Source organism: Cariama cristata, unplaced genomic scaffold (assembly GCF_000690535.1).
Source record: "Cariama cristata isolate BGI_N322 unplaced genomic scaffold, ASM69053v1 scaffold10394, whole genome shotgun sequence".
Lineage (NCBI taxonomy): Eukaryota > Metazoa > Chordata > Aves > Cariamiformes > Cariamidae > Cariama > Cariama cristata.
The window spans coordinates 9,797-24,802 of NW_009612341.1; the positions used below are offsets into that span (position 1 = coordinate 9,797).

At 40.0% G+C, this 15,006-nt stretch overlaps 1 protein-coding gene across 1 annotated transcript in view; it reads right to left on the reverse strand.

The window, feature by feature from the left end:
• DZANK1 (double zinc ribbon and ankyrin repeat domains 1) overlaps positions 1-14,713 on the reverse strand; it is a 22,757-nt gene extending 8,044 nt beyond the window's left edge. Inside the window, exons 1-9 of the mRNA XM_009698579.1 lie at positions 14,622-14,713; positions 13,746-13,870; positions 13,102-13,187; positions 12,287-12,404; positions 11,223-11,336; positions 6,964-7,056; positions 4,931-5,053; positions 3,720-3,884; positions 2,857-3,085 (exon numbers count right to left, since the gene is read on the reverse strand). Coding sequence (XP_009696881.1) covers positions 2,857-3,085; positions 3,720-3,884; positions 4,931-5,053; positions 6,964-7,056; positions 11,223-11,336; positions 12,287-12,404; positions 13,102-13,187; positions 13,746-13,870; positions 14,622-14,703 — 1,135 coding nt within the window. The 5' untranslated portion in view covers positions 14,704-14,713. The remainder of the gene's footprint in view (positions 1-2,856; positions 3,086-3,719; positions 3,885-4,930; positions 5,054-6,963; positions 7,057-11,222; positions 11,337-12,286; positions 12,405-13,101; positions 13,188-13,745; positions 13,871-14,621) is intronic.
• Between the last annotated feature and the right edge of the window lie 293 nt (positions 14,714-15,006).

The window sequence follows — 15,006 nt, forward strand, 5'->3', positions numbered from 1 at the left end:
TTTTGCCTGTCAGGATCCTTGGGAGATGGTCAGTGTTTCCTTATGCGGGTACCGGGCATGAAACATGAGGGGATGAACGCGCCTAGATTAAAAACTCATCTTAAGCCATTTAGAGTTTTTGTAGCTCCTGTACAAGTATTTCCAAAGCAACGTTCTGTTTTCATCAGAGAAAGAAACAAAAGGCTTTGTTCTCATTCTTAAGTGATTGTTATCAAGATCTGGCTAATTTTATTTTTGAGCATACTTATGGAAAGTACAGAGTATAATCTATTTTGTTGTAAATAAATTGTGTAGGCTTGGTAACCTCATTTAACTTACACAATGAAGTTGCTTTGACCTTATCCTTCCCTTTGTTAAGTGAAGCTTGAAACAGTGAAAAGAAGCCAAGTCAGAAGAAAAGTGCTGCTCTGACTTTTACAAGAGAAGGCAAGTGGATAAAGGTTTTTGTGCTTGGAGGACTCTTCCAAGATCAAAATTCTAGAAACTATGACAAACTAAAACAGCAGGTCTTATTTGTTAAGCAGCTTTAAAGGAATATAAAAAGAAGGATCCACAGAACAAGATCAGTTGTTCCCTGCCATGGTCTCACATGCAAAAACTAATAAAAGTTGAAAATAGTAATTAAAAAATCAAAGCTAGACTACTACTTAGTGAGTGATCCCTCCAGAGAAGTCAGTATTATTTGCAATAAACTAGTTCGTAACTGGGCTAGATCCCCAGATTTTGTTTCAAAAAATCCAGATGGTCAGGAACATATTCTTGCATGTTTGATATTTTATTATATCTAAAAGGATTTTTGGCAGCAGTGATGGAATACTTGAATTCACGCTGTCAATAGTTCATTACACCTGAATCACACTGGTTTACTGTTTGTTACAGTAGAAAAGGGGAGGCTTCTTCGTAAAGTTTACCTGGTAAATGACTTGGCTCCTGTTCAAAACAGACTGCAAGTACAGCAAAAAAAGAAATACAGTACACATCAGAGGATTAGCGGTTTGGTACTGCTGTTATTTCCCCCTGTCCTAACTGGTTTTGTTTTTTTTTTAATCTTCACAAAAGAGAAGAAGATTAGTTAATGGCTGATAGAGTCAAGAAATAATGAAAAAAGCCCACCTTATTTAATCATTTGTATTTAAAAACTTTAATATCAAATGTTTGATACTATTTGCATTGAAGAAATAATGGACATATTTGGCATATATAAACAAGATTTTCCTGAGTGATAGTGTATGGTCTTGTTGATACGTGTAGTTTCAAGCCATGTATACAGCTCAGCATCAAGGAAAGGGAACAGTATGAAGACCTGACTGTAACAGACGTTTATTGATTTATAGAATGGAATATATTCTTCAGTTCTTGGCAGGATCTAATGGAGAATACGTTACACAGTGCAACTTCAGCAAAGTTACCTCTGCTAAATGGATAAAAATTAGCATAGTTTAAAAGCAGTTCAGAATTTCTTCCTAACCTTTCCCACTGAAAGGAGTTCTCACTCACAATCAAGAGCTGTATTTCCTACAGAGATATATGGATGTTTAGTGCTACCTTTTTTTCCCTCTCAGCACTATTATGGGCCAATCCTTCATTATCTCTACCTAAATTAAGCTCCCTGACATGTTAGGCCAAGTGTATTTCCTACAGTGCTGTCTAAGAGAACACATCACATTTCAGAGCAAGGGAGTAGGAAAACAGATTTCTCTAGTGATAATTTTAAAAATAAGAGTGCATCATCTGGATATTTATACACAGTCAAAACAGGAATTTCTAACATTCATTAGCAACTTTTTCTACCTGATAGATATATAATTCTGATAATGGCCTGAGGAGTTGACCCTCTGATTGTAGAAAAGAGCTAGAGATGGGAAAGCAGATCAAAAAAAGTAACGGCTTCTCCAAATCATGGTTTGATGCTGTAGTGATTTAAAATTAACTTACTCTCTGGACTGCACAGCTGGACTGCCCTGTGAGATTAAAGACAATTTTGCAAATTGGGCCATTTATCAGGTCCCTAAGTAACACTGATGGACTGTCTTCAAGTGTTTGAGGTCCAGAAAGCTGAAGTTGAAGTATTCCTAAGATAGTAAAACTAAAATCTCTAAAAATTGCAAAGTTTTTAATGACAGCAAACAGTCAAGTGATTCCACAAAGAACTAACTGACCAAACCAGGGACTGTGAAACAGTCATCTGTGGTACTGATACAGTAGTCTGTGCGTGGACAGTCTCTGCAATGAGCGATGTAGGTGTACCAATACCTTTGGGGGGCTGGAAGATGGGGCCTACAAGAGCTCTCAAGGTTTCTACCAACCCTATTTTTTGTAATCCTGTTAAGAATCCCTTTCTAGTTTAATTTCCTTTGCTTCTGAAACTTCTTTAATTTATTCCACAACAGCAACCAAACAAGTTCTTCACATAGACAAGTCTCATCATATTTTTTCAAGAGCTATAAGCCCCTGTGTCTCAGCGTTTTGTTTAACAATACTCCCAGTATGCACAACCGCGGTTCCAACCGAACTTCACCTTGCAGGGGGTGGGGAGGTTGTTTAGTGGTTTCCAATTCAAATATAGGACACCTGCCCCTGATCTTGTAGGATCTGAGGAAATCAAACTCCTAGCAAATTAATAAGGCTGCAGAGGGGTCAGTAACCAACATTTTGATATTGTTGTTAGGCTTTCTTTTCGCTATTGATGGAATTCTCAAGCACTGCATTTACAAGTGACTGGTGGCAAGACAGACTTGTAAAGATGTAAATCGAGGTCCTACTGATGGCACGTTCCATAGACTATAATCTTTTCAAGAAAAAGCAAGGTCATACATCACAGCTTTGTTTAGAAAACATAAAATAAAAACTCCTAACCTTTTCCAGGACTAATGGCTGTCAGGAGAGGCTTATGATCACTCATCTTTTCCAGCTTTTCTTTTCGTGAAATCAGCTCAAGCTCCTTCTTTTCCAACAGTTTGCTAGATGGGTAAAAAAGTCCAACAGTTTGGGTTCCTTTATCTTCTCTTTCTTTTAGTTCTGCCTTTGATTTGGGCAAGGAAATAGGAAGAGGCTGCCAGGCATCTTGAGCTTGAAATTGTTTAGCCTGTAGGGGGTAGAGGGGAAGGAAAAGTGTAATATAGATATCATTAAATGGCTTACAAGCAGAAATTAACTAGAACAGTACACAAAATTGTGAAGGAATGAAAAAGCTAGCAGGAAGAATCATTAACAGTTCTTGATTTTAATTACCTGTCTGTAACAATGATGCAACCTATCACAAATATTCAAGCAAAAGCAAAAACTCTTCATGATTGCCAGCAGAATGACATGTATGCTTTTGTAGGACAAGAGCTGGCCTTGCTAAGTATTATGGTCTTTATTAAAACAGAATTTTAAAAACACTGTTACATATGCATGAAAGAATACCTTGTATCAGCAGGACACAAATAATTCACAAGAATAAGATAAAAGTGCTTAAAGAGCTAAGACTTTTGAAAAGCTGATTGTTTCTCACTTTGTGATTTAGAATAAGGCTGGATTAAGGCCTTTGGCTAAAGCTACATTTCGGCAGAAAGCAGTTCTCAGAATAAAGGTATCCTCGGTTTTGCCTTCAGCATGCTCACAGACCACAGCGTTGTCTCAAAGAAGAAATGAATGGAGTTGTGTTGATCTATACCGGCAGCAGGCGAGCCTTTTAGCTGTGTTCAAACCTGGCTTTGTAATACCGCGTGTCTTACCTCACAAAACCCCAGCGAGTCCCCAGCATCCGTGAGACTGCCGTTCTGAGAACCCAGCCTTGAGGGGGGCTCTATGTAAACACCGCAGGATCCACAGAAGCGAGCATATGGCTGGTTGCTTGTACCACACTTGAAACAAGTAAAGTAGGATGGGGGAGGTCCAGGCTGGAAAGTGCAATGAAACACTTGTCACTACAGAAACATACGATGCATGGTTCAGGAATGATAAAAGCAGTGGCATGAACTAAAAGAAAGTAAAGTAGCACTACCTGAAGCTATTAGATTAGAAATACTAACCGGGATACCAGATTGCTAACACGTTGGCAGGTGCAAGACAGTAAATCTTCAGATATCTCAGCACTATGCTATGGAGGCAACCATTTTTTCAGACAGATCTAGCATTATGGTATGCTATTTTTTTAACATATACTTTCAGAAATACTTATTTTCTCTGGCAAAGCCCTGTATTTACTAGTCTGGTGCTCTGGTACTGAATATTGACTGCAGTTCTTTCCAGTTCAAATCTAACACCACCTCCCAAGTCATACATACGTACATACACGTATGCATATATGCAATGGTTATGTATGCATATAGGGAAGCATTTAAAATTTTATGTAGACTCAGCTCACAGGAAAACAAAAAATATTCTCCTTGAGTGTGATCTTAGATTGAAACACTATACCTATAAAAATATATGCCAGGGGAAATTGTTTACATTGATTGTACCATGCAAAAGCTCTACTGAGCAGCAGTTAAGTACCTGTCTTTACTGAAGTTAATGAGGCCTTCAGCCAAAAAAATTGCATGCATCATCTCACCTCTAGTAATTGTCTGTATAGGTGATTGTAGCCCAGGGTACATATGGGAAAACTTGCATTAGGTTAGCCTATACTTTAACCTTTGATGAGTAAGTTACTTTGGCAAGTACACGGCTATTGCATCTCAGCTGAAGCAATGAGCTGATACTCACTGACCCATAGTAATTTGTTTACATCTCTAAACCCTTAAATCACTGACTGATGTGGGGTCAGGATGTCAGCTAAGCCTTTCATTTTTCTTTACATAATCCTATGTGCTCTAAGCAAGTATTTTGATAATAATAAGCTGTGTACTAACTGACAAGAGTTTTGCAAAGAGAAGTTTGAAATTGCTGCAGGTCACAGATGAGTAAAACCAGATTTGTCAACACAAACACCGAGAGCACGTGCCTTGGCTCCACACCAGTCACAGAAACGGGCGTCGCATTGGTTAACACGATTGCATTTTGAGCACGAAACTGTCTTCCTATGCTGGCTGAGGTAAGGCGGGGGGGTGTCTCCTCCAAACATGGGCTAATAAAACAAAACAAGCATTAGGGAGAAAATACTTCCTATGAAGAAAAGTTCACAAGCCAAATAAGGGGAAAGAGGAAAGCAAGCTACTTTGATAACATAAATATTCAGCCTAAAAGAACTATTTCAACTTAGAATAAGCAAAAGACTGACTTGGATCTAACCTGTAATTTTTTTCATTACAAAACCACAGTAAAATGTGGCATTAATTAATTTTTAAATATTTTTAGCAGAACTAAGGCAAAAAAAAAATCCTTATCAATGGTGTCCTTTTACACTCAGTATTTATTAATATGTAAAAGTACATTTGAAGTTAAAAGGGAAGTTTCTCTGCTGGTAAACTTATATTTTTAAATCCAAAACACAACAGCTATTTTTCTTTGTACTTTTCTTTGTAGTAGTATGGCAGGAAGAGTGTGTTCAGACAATGACTTTTCTCTCAGTTTGGTATTTGCTACATAAATGTTTTTTTTTGCACTCTTTTACCTAATACAAGTTATATATTACCTAGCTTTTCTACTACAATTAACTTACATGGGTATGCGAAAGAAAACAGATTTTTCAGCTGAAACTTCTAGATGTTGAGTATAGATCCTAGCTAGGACAAATAGGTCTTAAAAATGTTTTGTTAGGTTTTGCCTCAGGGCTTATGCAGTTTATTTTCTCTGCAAGTCAGGAATATGGATTAAAAACAGAACCTGAGGAAAATTATTTGGATTACAGACACCACAACAGCAAGTAAGCAAATGAAATAGCCTTATTTTCATCTGTGACCTGCACTGCAATTTGAACGATGTAATTTAGGGTGTTGTTAGGAAGATAAAATTTACAAAAGCACAAGTCTAAATATGTTCTAAATCTAAATTATTTAACAGCCATTAATAGTAATATCAGCATTATCACTAATTATCAATTATTCAGTAATTACTATTTGTTATCACTAGTTAATCATTATTATTAGTAAAAATTCTGATTACTATTAATAATTCTTAGTAAGCATTTAACTTTCTCTCTTAGCTGCTACAGATCTCACTGTTCAAGTCATATGCCTAACTACATATGCAGCTACATATTAATATCTACATTCAGTGAAGCAGCTAAACATAGGTTTATCTTGGGTAAGTACAGATTTCTACTGAAATTCACTTTGAAATGACACCTCAGTGGCTATACAAGAGAACTTTGCCTCTACCTACTGACAATTTTAGACCTCAGGATGTTGCCATTGTAATCAGAAGATTATAACTTGCAAATAATTATTTTTCTCTCATTTCTGTATTTATCACAACCTGGAGAAGTAAAATGTACCAGAAGGTTTTCATACAAGACTTTTCTTTTCAGAAGTTAAAGTAAAATTCTTCTAAGGAACCAAATGAGCAAGCTAAATGGGGAGTTGAAACAGAAAGCAATTTTAGGGGGATCAGTTAGTGTTGCTTTTCTCACCTCTGTGCAGAGTCACAGCCAAATACAAGCCCAGTAGCTGTATGCATGTAGGGGAAGCAGCAAATGGAGATAAGAAAAATAATTTAAAAGAGTATTTTATTTTCACAAAATAATTGAAATCAATGAGAATGATATTCCTGATATATATACTCAAGTCTTCTATTGCAGTTGAAAGTAATCTGAACACAAACAAGACTCCCTTGGAGTCAAGACTACCTGTTTTCTAAAAGCCTTCTGAGCTGTCACAATGGCCTTTGCAATCCTGTCTTCCACAGGAGAAACTTACATTTAGCTGGACATTAGTGCTGCAGCATCTCTGGGAGTACTGGGCTTGAATATGGCATGGGGGATGGAATCTCTGCTCTTGTAACATAGGGACAGAGGGATATGACTTCTGCTTCCCAAAGAAAAAGAATGTCATGCTTTGATTTGATTAACCCTAGTGTGATTGATGCAAGAAGCCTTACCGTCTGTATTTCAGGCAGTTTGCTTTCACAAGTCACACAGTGTTTATGATGAAGAGGGTTTCCTGTGCCACACGCCTGACAAATTACTTTGCCCTTTTAAGTAGAGAAAGAATACATTTCACATATAGTATTTGAAAACTGTGAACAACAATAAGAAGAGGAGAACCTGATTTTACAAAGCACTGTGGTTATTCAGCCCTGCAGATAGAAGAGATCCTTCAAATCTGTGCTGTGGGCTTCAGACTTTAGTTAGGCTGTATTGCCTGGTCATCACAAATCTATGTAGCTTGGTGACAATTTTTTTTAAACTATGGTACAGTTCCCTCAGGAGATCCAGCATCAATACCTCCAGATCTTTCTTTACACTAGTGTCAGTTTGCTTAGTCATTGCACTCACACATAACAGATAGTCCAGGATCTGCAAAGAAAATTATTATAATTTTTATTATTATATACCACGAGAGTGCCCTAGAAGGTCTTAGCACAGCCACTATTAACAAGTGAGTTTCCATCAGAGCTAAGAATAATGAGTCTGATATTTTGATTGTTGCCACCAAATGGTTCAGGTCTGCCTTTGCATCTACATCAGGGCTGCCATAAAACATTAAATTTGGGCCAATGGCTATAATCTACTTTGACATCAAGCTCATAACTGCCTCAGATTATGAATCTCCTTTATATCTGATAGTCTTCAGCCAGTAATGGTTCCCTTGTAATTATCACAGAATCACACAGAAGGGTTGAGGTTGGAAGGGACCTTTGGAGGTCACCTGGTCCAACCCCTCTGCTCAAGCAGGGTCACCTAGGGCAGGTTGCCCAGGACCATGTCCAGACAGCTTTTGAATATCTCTAAGGATGGAGAATCTACAACCTCTCTGGGCAAGGGCAAACCCTGCAGGTGCTGAGCCACCCGCACAGTGGAAAACTGTTTTCGGATGTTCAGAGGGAACCTCCTGTGGTTCAGTTTGTGCCCGTTGCCTCTGGTCCTGTCAGTGGGCACCACTGAAAAGAGCCTGGCACTGTCTTCTTTGCAGCCTCCCTTCAAGTAGTTACATACATTGACGAGACTGCCTCTGAGCCTTCTTTTCTCTAGGCTAAACAGTCCCAGTTCTCTCAGTCTTTCCTCCAGATGCCCCAGCCCCTTAATTATCTCTATGGCCCTTGGTTGGACTCTCCAGTATGTCCATGCCTCTCTTGTACTGGGGAGCCCAGAACTGGACACTGCTCCAGATATGGCCTCACGAGTACTGAGTAGAGGGGAAGGATCACCTCCCTTGACCTGCTGGCAACACACTTCCTAAACGCAGCCCAGGATACCATACATTTCTTTGCTGTAAGGGCACATGGCGGGGTCATGGTCAACTTGGTGTCCATCAGATAGATCCTCAGGTCCTTTTCTGCAAAGCTGCTTTCCAACTAGGTGACCCTCAGTATGTATAGGTGCAGGGGGGGTTTCATTCCCAGATGCAGGACTTCACACTTCTCCTTGTTGAACTTCATGATGTTCCTGTCAGCCCATTTCTCCAGCAGGTCCCTCTGGATGGCAGCACGAACTTCTGGTGTATCAGCCACTCCCTCTCAGTTTCGTATCATCAGCAAATGTGCTAAGGTTACAGTCTGCCCCAACCTCCAGATCATTAATGAAGAGGTTATACAGGATCAGACCCAGTCTTGACCCCTGGAGTACACTGCTGGTTCCTGGCCTCCAGCTAGACTTCCTGCCATTGATCATCACCCTCTGGGTTCAACTCTTCAGCCAGTTTTCAATCCATTCACTGTCTGCTCATCCAGCCCATACTTCAGCAGCTTCTCTGTGAGGATCTTACGGGCGACAGTGTCAAAAGCCTGAAGTCGAGGTAGACAATATCCACTGCTCTCCCCTGATCTACTAAGCCAGTCATTGCATCCTAAAAGGGTATCAGGATGGTCAAGCATGGCTTCACTTTTGTGAATCCATGCTGACAATACCTGATGATTTTCTTGTCCTTCACATGCCTGGAAATGGTTTCCAGGATTACTTGCTCCATTACCTTCTCATGGATTGAGGTGAGGCTGACCAGCCTGTAGTTCCCTGGGTCCTCCTTCTTGCCCTTTTTGAAGGTAGGAAATAGACTTAATTTCCTCCAGTCCTCAGGAACCTCTCCCAGTCGCCATGCTTGTTCAAAAATTATTGAATGATCCCAATGCCATCACCCAGCTCCCTCAGCACTCATGAGTGCATCCCATCAGGGGCCCATGAACTTATGTATTTCCACTTTGTTTAAGTATTCTCTAACCTGATCCTCCTCCATTTAAAGGTTAAGTCTTCCTTCATCCAGACTTTCTCCCCTGGTTACCAGGGCCTTGGATTTCTGAAGGCTGATCTTACTAGTAAAGGCTGAAGTGAAGAGGGCAGTCAGCACCTCAGCCTTTTCCACATCCTGTGTCACCAGGTCCCCCACCCAATTCAGCTGCGGGGCCACATTTTCCCTCATCTTCCTTTTGGTATTTATACACTTACAGAATCCCTTCTTGTTGCCTTTGACATCCCTCACCGGATTCAACTCCATAGGGACTTTGGCTTTCCTAACAACATCTCTGCATGTTCCTCCCAGGTTACCTGTCCCTGCTTCCACCTTCTGTATACTTCCTTTTTATATCTGAGTTTTAATGGGAACTCCTTGTTTATCTATGCAAGGCTCCTGGCACTTTTGCCTGTCTTCCTGCTCATCAGGATGGACTGCTCTTGAGCTTGGAGGAGATGATCCTTGAATCACCTTGAATCATTACTAGCTTTCTTGGACCCCTGTTTCTTCCAGGCCCTTATCCCATGGGACTTTTCCAAGCAGATCCCTGAAGAGGCCAAAGTCTGCTCTCCTGAAGGCCAGGGCTTTGATCTTGCTTTTTGCCTCTGCTCCTTCCTCTCAGGCTCCTGAACTCCACCATCTTATGGTTGCTGCAGCCAAAGCTGTCTTTGACCTTCACATCCCCAACAAGGCCTTCCTTCCTTGTAAGTATGACATCCAGCACAGCACCCTTCCGCATTGGGTCCTCAATCACTTGTGTCAGGAAGTTGTCATTGATACTTTCCAGGAAGTTCTGGATTGCTTATACATTGTTCCTCCAGCAGATATCGGGGTGCTTAAAGTCCCCCACAAGGAGCAGGGCCCGCAAATGTAAGCCTACTTCTAGCTGTCTGTAGAAGGCTTCATCCACTGGTTCCTCCTGCTCAGCTGGCCTACAGCAGACTCCCACTACGATGTCACCCATACAGTCATGCGAGCCATCCCTCCACCGCTCTGTGCTCCCATCAAGATCACAGCCCTGCAACTGCATGCAGATCTCTTAATTCTGCATTACAGGCAGTTCCTTGCTTACCTGCAAATGCTTGAGGTGACCTCACTTAAGCCCTGTTTTGTTGATTTAGTGTTCCCCTTCCTCCTCATCACCCAAGAATCTTCGCTTGTCAGCCCTGTCCATCACTCCCTCACAGGGCTGCTGGTAACCCTCCCTGCACTGTTGTTTCTAGTTTAAAACCTTTCTTACTATGCCAGCGCTCCTGATGACAAAGATACTTTTGCCCTGTGAGGTGGATCCCATCTCTCCTAAGGAAATGTTGATCCTCAAACAGGGTCCCGCTGTCACAGAAATGAAACCCTTGTTGCCGACACCAGCTCTGCAACCAGTTGTGGTCATGCAATATCAGTCCTCTCCTCCTCACACCCTTTCCCCTGACTGGGGGGGATCGAGGACGGTCCTTACTTGGGTCTCCATACACTTAGGGAGGGAGTATTTTGTAGGGCAAATTTTGTCTAGTTAAGACAACCAGCACTTTAGGATCACTGACTAAGACTGCGCTGTAACATCTTGAGTATATACCCACTGCCCAAGTCCTGCCAGCCCATCTGTGCTAAGCACTTGCAATCAAACAAGGTAAGCAGAGCAACGAGGGCAGATTTCATAAACTTGAAATGCTTAGTAATACTAAGGCCATAAATCATAGAATCACAGAGTATCTCTCTACTGAACACAAGTGCATGCATTCCTGTCATTCTCACTGTTACATCATGTGCTCTTCAGCATGCCTTCCTGAGCTTATATGGTTTAGCTTTTAATGATTCTTTCTAATCAAGGTGGTTTTAATCCTACTAACTCTTAAAGCTGTCATGATGTAATTATACAAACCCAAGTTGGATCAAAATATTTGTAATGAAGTCATCTGTTAGAATAATGCATGCCAGGAGGTAAATTGCTATTTTGTTATATTTATTCTCAATTACCTTTATGCAGATGTTGGTTTGGGGCTGCAGCTGTGGAGCTATTGGTGACTCGCATACAATGCAAGTTGGTGTATTCATCGGCACAAGATGTCTGCATTCAAGACATGGTGCCATCTGAAGAAAAAGCCACATCACAGCACATTAAGGACTATAATGAGATCATGAAGGTTATCATGAGATTTTCAAGGTTTTCCTGGTTAAAGTCTACCTCAGCAGCAAAGTCACTGGAAACAGCATCTGACAGCAACAGATGCTGATATTGATCCGTAAAGATCAAAGGCTATTGAGAAAATATGAAGACAACCGGAAAGAGAATGCTTTACTGACTACTGAATATATGCCAGAAAGGTACTAAGTTAATTTTCAGTCAAATTAAAATGCTACTAAAAGTGTGTGCAGGTAGTTGAAATCCTCCTAATTATGAACCTAATCTAAAGAGGTGGTGAATATTCTCAGTCATCACTTGAAACTACAGTGTTGCCCCTGACAAGACATCTTTCTGATGTTACAGGAAAAAAAATACACCATTGACTTGTTAGATCACATTATTACCTCTTGGGAAGAGCTTAGAGAAGACAGTTACAGGCATCACTGCAAAAACTTGGTGGTTTGCCCACACATGCCACCGTTTCAGGCATATTAGGTGGATCTTCTACAGCTATGACATAAGCACTAGTTACTAACTAACTAACTGCACTAGTCAGCACCGGAATAAGATGCATATAGAGGTCCTGAAGATGCAGTGGTGGTTGTTGCATGATGAGGAAGAATCTGAATTTGTTAATGTTTCCTGACACAGGCAAAAACCCCACAATTTCCTTTTTTATTGTTATCCTTATTAAAATATATGGTACTTGAAGCCATCTATGGTTAATTTTGCCCGTCATTTAAGAATTACATCGGGTCCACTGCTAAAGGTATTGAACAAAATAAAACAATCGGAACAGAACTTCGTAAATGAAAGAGTGACTAAATAATGGTTTTGCCAGCACTGAATGTGTAATTTGCTGAGGCAGTTGTTTTCTCCAAAGACGATTTGTTGATTGTTATGATGTTTCGCTGACCTGTGCTCCTTCAGGGGGCGGGAAGCGATGTACTGGCACAGGTGGGATAGGAGATCCACATTCCTGACAGAAGTGAGCCAAGGGGTCAGCCAGGCGAGGTGCAGAACATTGTGCACATCTGAAAATAAGCGCAAGCTGGCTGAGCATGTTTTGGTATTGTACTGCTGCATAATCATGAATAATCCAGAACTTGTTGTGACAGGACTTAGGCCACTGACTTCTCAGTTGTGGTTTCCAAGCTGTGATGGTCCACCAGACCATGCCCCAGCATCCCTGATATGAGGTTCTGAACTCTGAACAGCTTTGCAAGGTAGAAAGCTCTCTGGCTGCTACAGAATTTCATACTTTCTTCCTCACCATGTGAGGTAAACAAGTGTCCTGACAGGCAATCTGTATCAGGCGTCACTGCTGCACCATGTGGAACCACTGCTGCAGATCACAGAAACCTTTCAATACTGAGAAGCATTAATGCTCTGTCAGACTACTCCAGTGAGCAGTTTTCACCTAGAGCAGCGAGGGCTGTACTCTAATTTGAAAAGACAGCTTTTTCTCTCATTCTGCAGGTGTTAGGATTTTTTTTTTTAAAAGGATGATAAGAGAGTTGATAACTGCTTACTGTGAAATGTAAACAAAACTATCTGTAAGAGAAAGAATTTTCAAAGCCCTACCAAGATCATGTTCTCCAGTTGTGAGCCAGTGCCTGTCTTTGCTTTCCTCATTTTTATCGAGCCCCACAGTATTATCAACTTGGTTGCAAAAGGCAATTGCTCAGTTACTTCCCAAGGACAAATACGTTAAAAGGAGAAGTCACTTACTTGAGGAAATCTGTTTCCCTCTGGATCCTTGACACCTGTGTGCTTGCTAAGCTCTTCCGGCTAGTCACTGCAGAAGAACTAACAAACTGAAAGAAGCGTAATTCTTTAGCCTTAGTAAGCAAATATTTGCAAAATGCATATAAGAGTAGCAAAATCAGCTAAAGATGGTAATTTGAGACAAACTGCACTGGAATGCACTGCTTTAAGGAATATCTACTACACTTGATTCCCCCTTTAGCCACATTAAGGACCCATAGCTTCTTCCAATAAAAATAAATCAATGTCTTGCTATTTACTTCCAAGACAGCATTACTGAATATTAACTTTGAAATATCAACTTGCCAACATATAGTAATAAGTATTTGCTAATTGCGGATTCGTTAGATGAGAATAAGTAGGAATGCAGGTGTTGTTAATTTGCTTTGCCTGGTTTTGTCCTTACTGATAACTGCGTACTGCTTTGGGCATTCCTATTCCAGTGTGTTGTTACCAGTAAATTTAAATTAGTACTATATAATACAGCCGAAGGCATTAATTTCTGAGAGATTATATGAGAATGATCAAAATCTTCACATCTTTATTTTTTTTAGAGCTCAGTTCTGATGACAGCCTTTTCCAGTTTTCCTCAACAGCCCTTTGCTTACCTGTAATGGCTCTGTTGTTAGTGCTGAGATGGATTCCTCTCTGTACTCTCTTGTTTCCAAATGACTGGCAGGGAGCTGTCGTCCTTGCAGGAGCCTCTGAGTAGTCTTTCTTTCTGTTTCCAAGTCTAAAATTACAATCCTGTTATTCCACTGTGATTCATTTCATGCAGTTAACGTATACCTTAACATGAATATTACATACTCCCGCTTTAAATTCCAACAGCTAAGCATATTTAAAAATGTCTTTGACATCCAGATTTTGGGTTCAAATAAATGGCATGGACTTACAGGAAATTAAAATAGAAGAAACCTCATTTCTCTCTGAAAGAGCTTCCTTTTGTATTTTTCTCTATTTACAGTGTTCTTTCCTGCATGCTAAAAAAAACCTCAGCTCCTAAGAGTAAATTAATGAGTAAACATTAATATGATGCCCTGCTTCTAAACAGTCCCATTGCCGTTACCATGGAATAACAGGCTTTATCTATAGAGAAAATCTGGGTCAAGCTTTCGTTTCTGCTTTGTGTATTTATTTTGGAATCCTACCACATGCAAACATCAGTAAAGAACTCTGTAAAGGATCTGCAATCCCATCAACTTAACAGCATTTTCTGGCACAAAGGAAAATATAAACTAGGCCTTGTAATGTTGCTGAGAAATGAATGATGTTTTAACAGAGCTAGCGTGAAATGTATGGAAAGTAATTTTTGTTCTCTATTTGCAGTGTTGAGCAATCGAAATTGGAACTCCCAGAGGATGTTCTGTCTTCTGAGATGGTTTTAAAATCACCCATATTTTACCAATGATATAAGAGGAAAACTTTACACTATTTTCAGCTAAGACAGAAGTTTATTTCAGTTTTATGAAGTAATATTATACCTTGAAAATCTTGGGGTGCTTCACTCCAGGCAGACTTGATTTCCACATTCACTCCATTCTTCTTTGGTTTTGTAGTAAACATTTCACCTTCCCTTTCCTAAAAAGTAATTCCATTTGAATTCCAAATGAAATTTTTGGTTTTGCTCTAATCTTCTCTTGCTATAGTTATTTGTTATGATTTTAAAAGTATATGGTTAAGGTATTTATTTTCAATGCAAGCATTTGAAAAGCTTAAATTACAAATGTATTTTTAAAATATTTGACCTGAACTGGTCATAGAAGACCAGTGAAAAAAAGAAAAAAGTAATATATCCCCTTGAAATTTTAATATTACAAAAAAGGACCAAGGCAGCTTGGTTCTGGTTTTGGCTGGGATAGAGTTAAT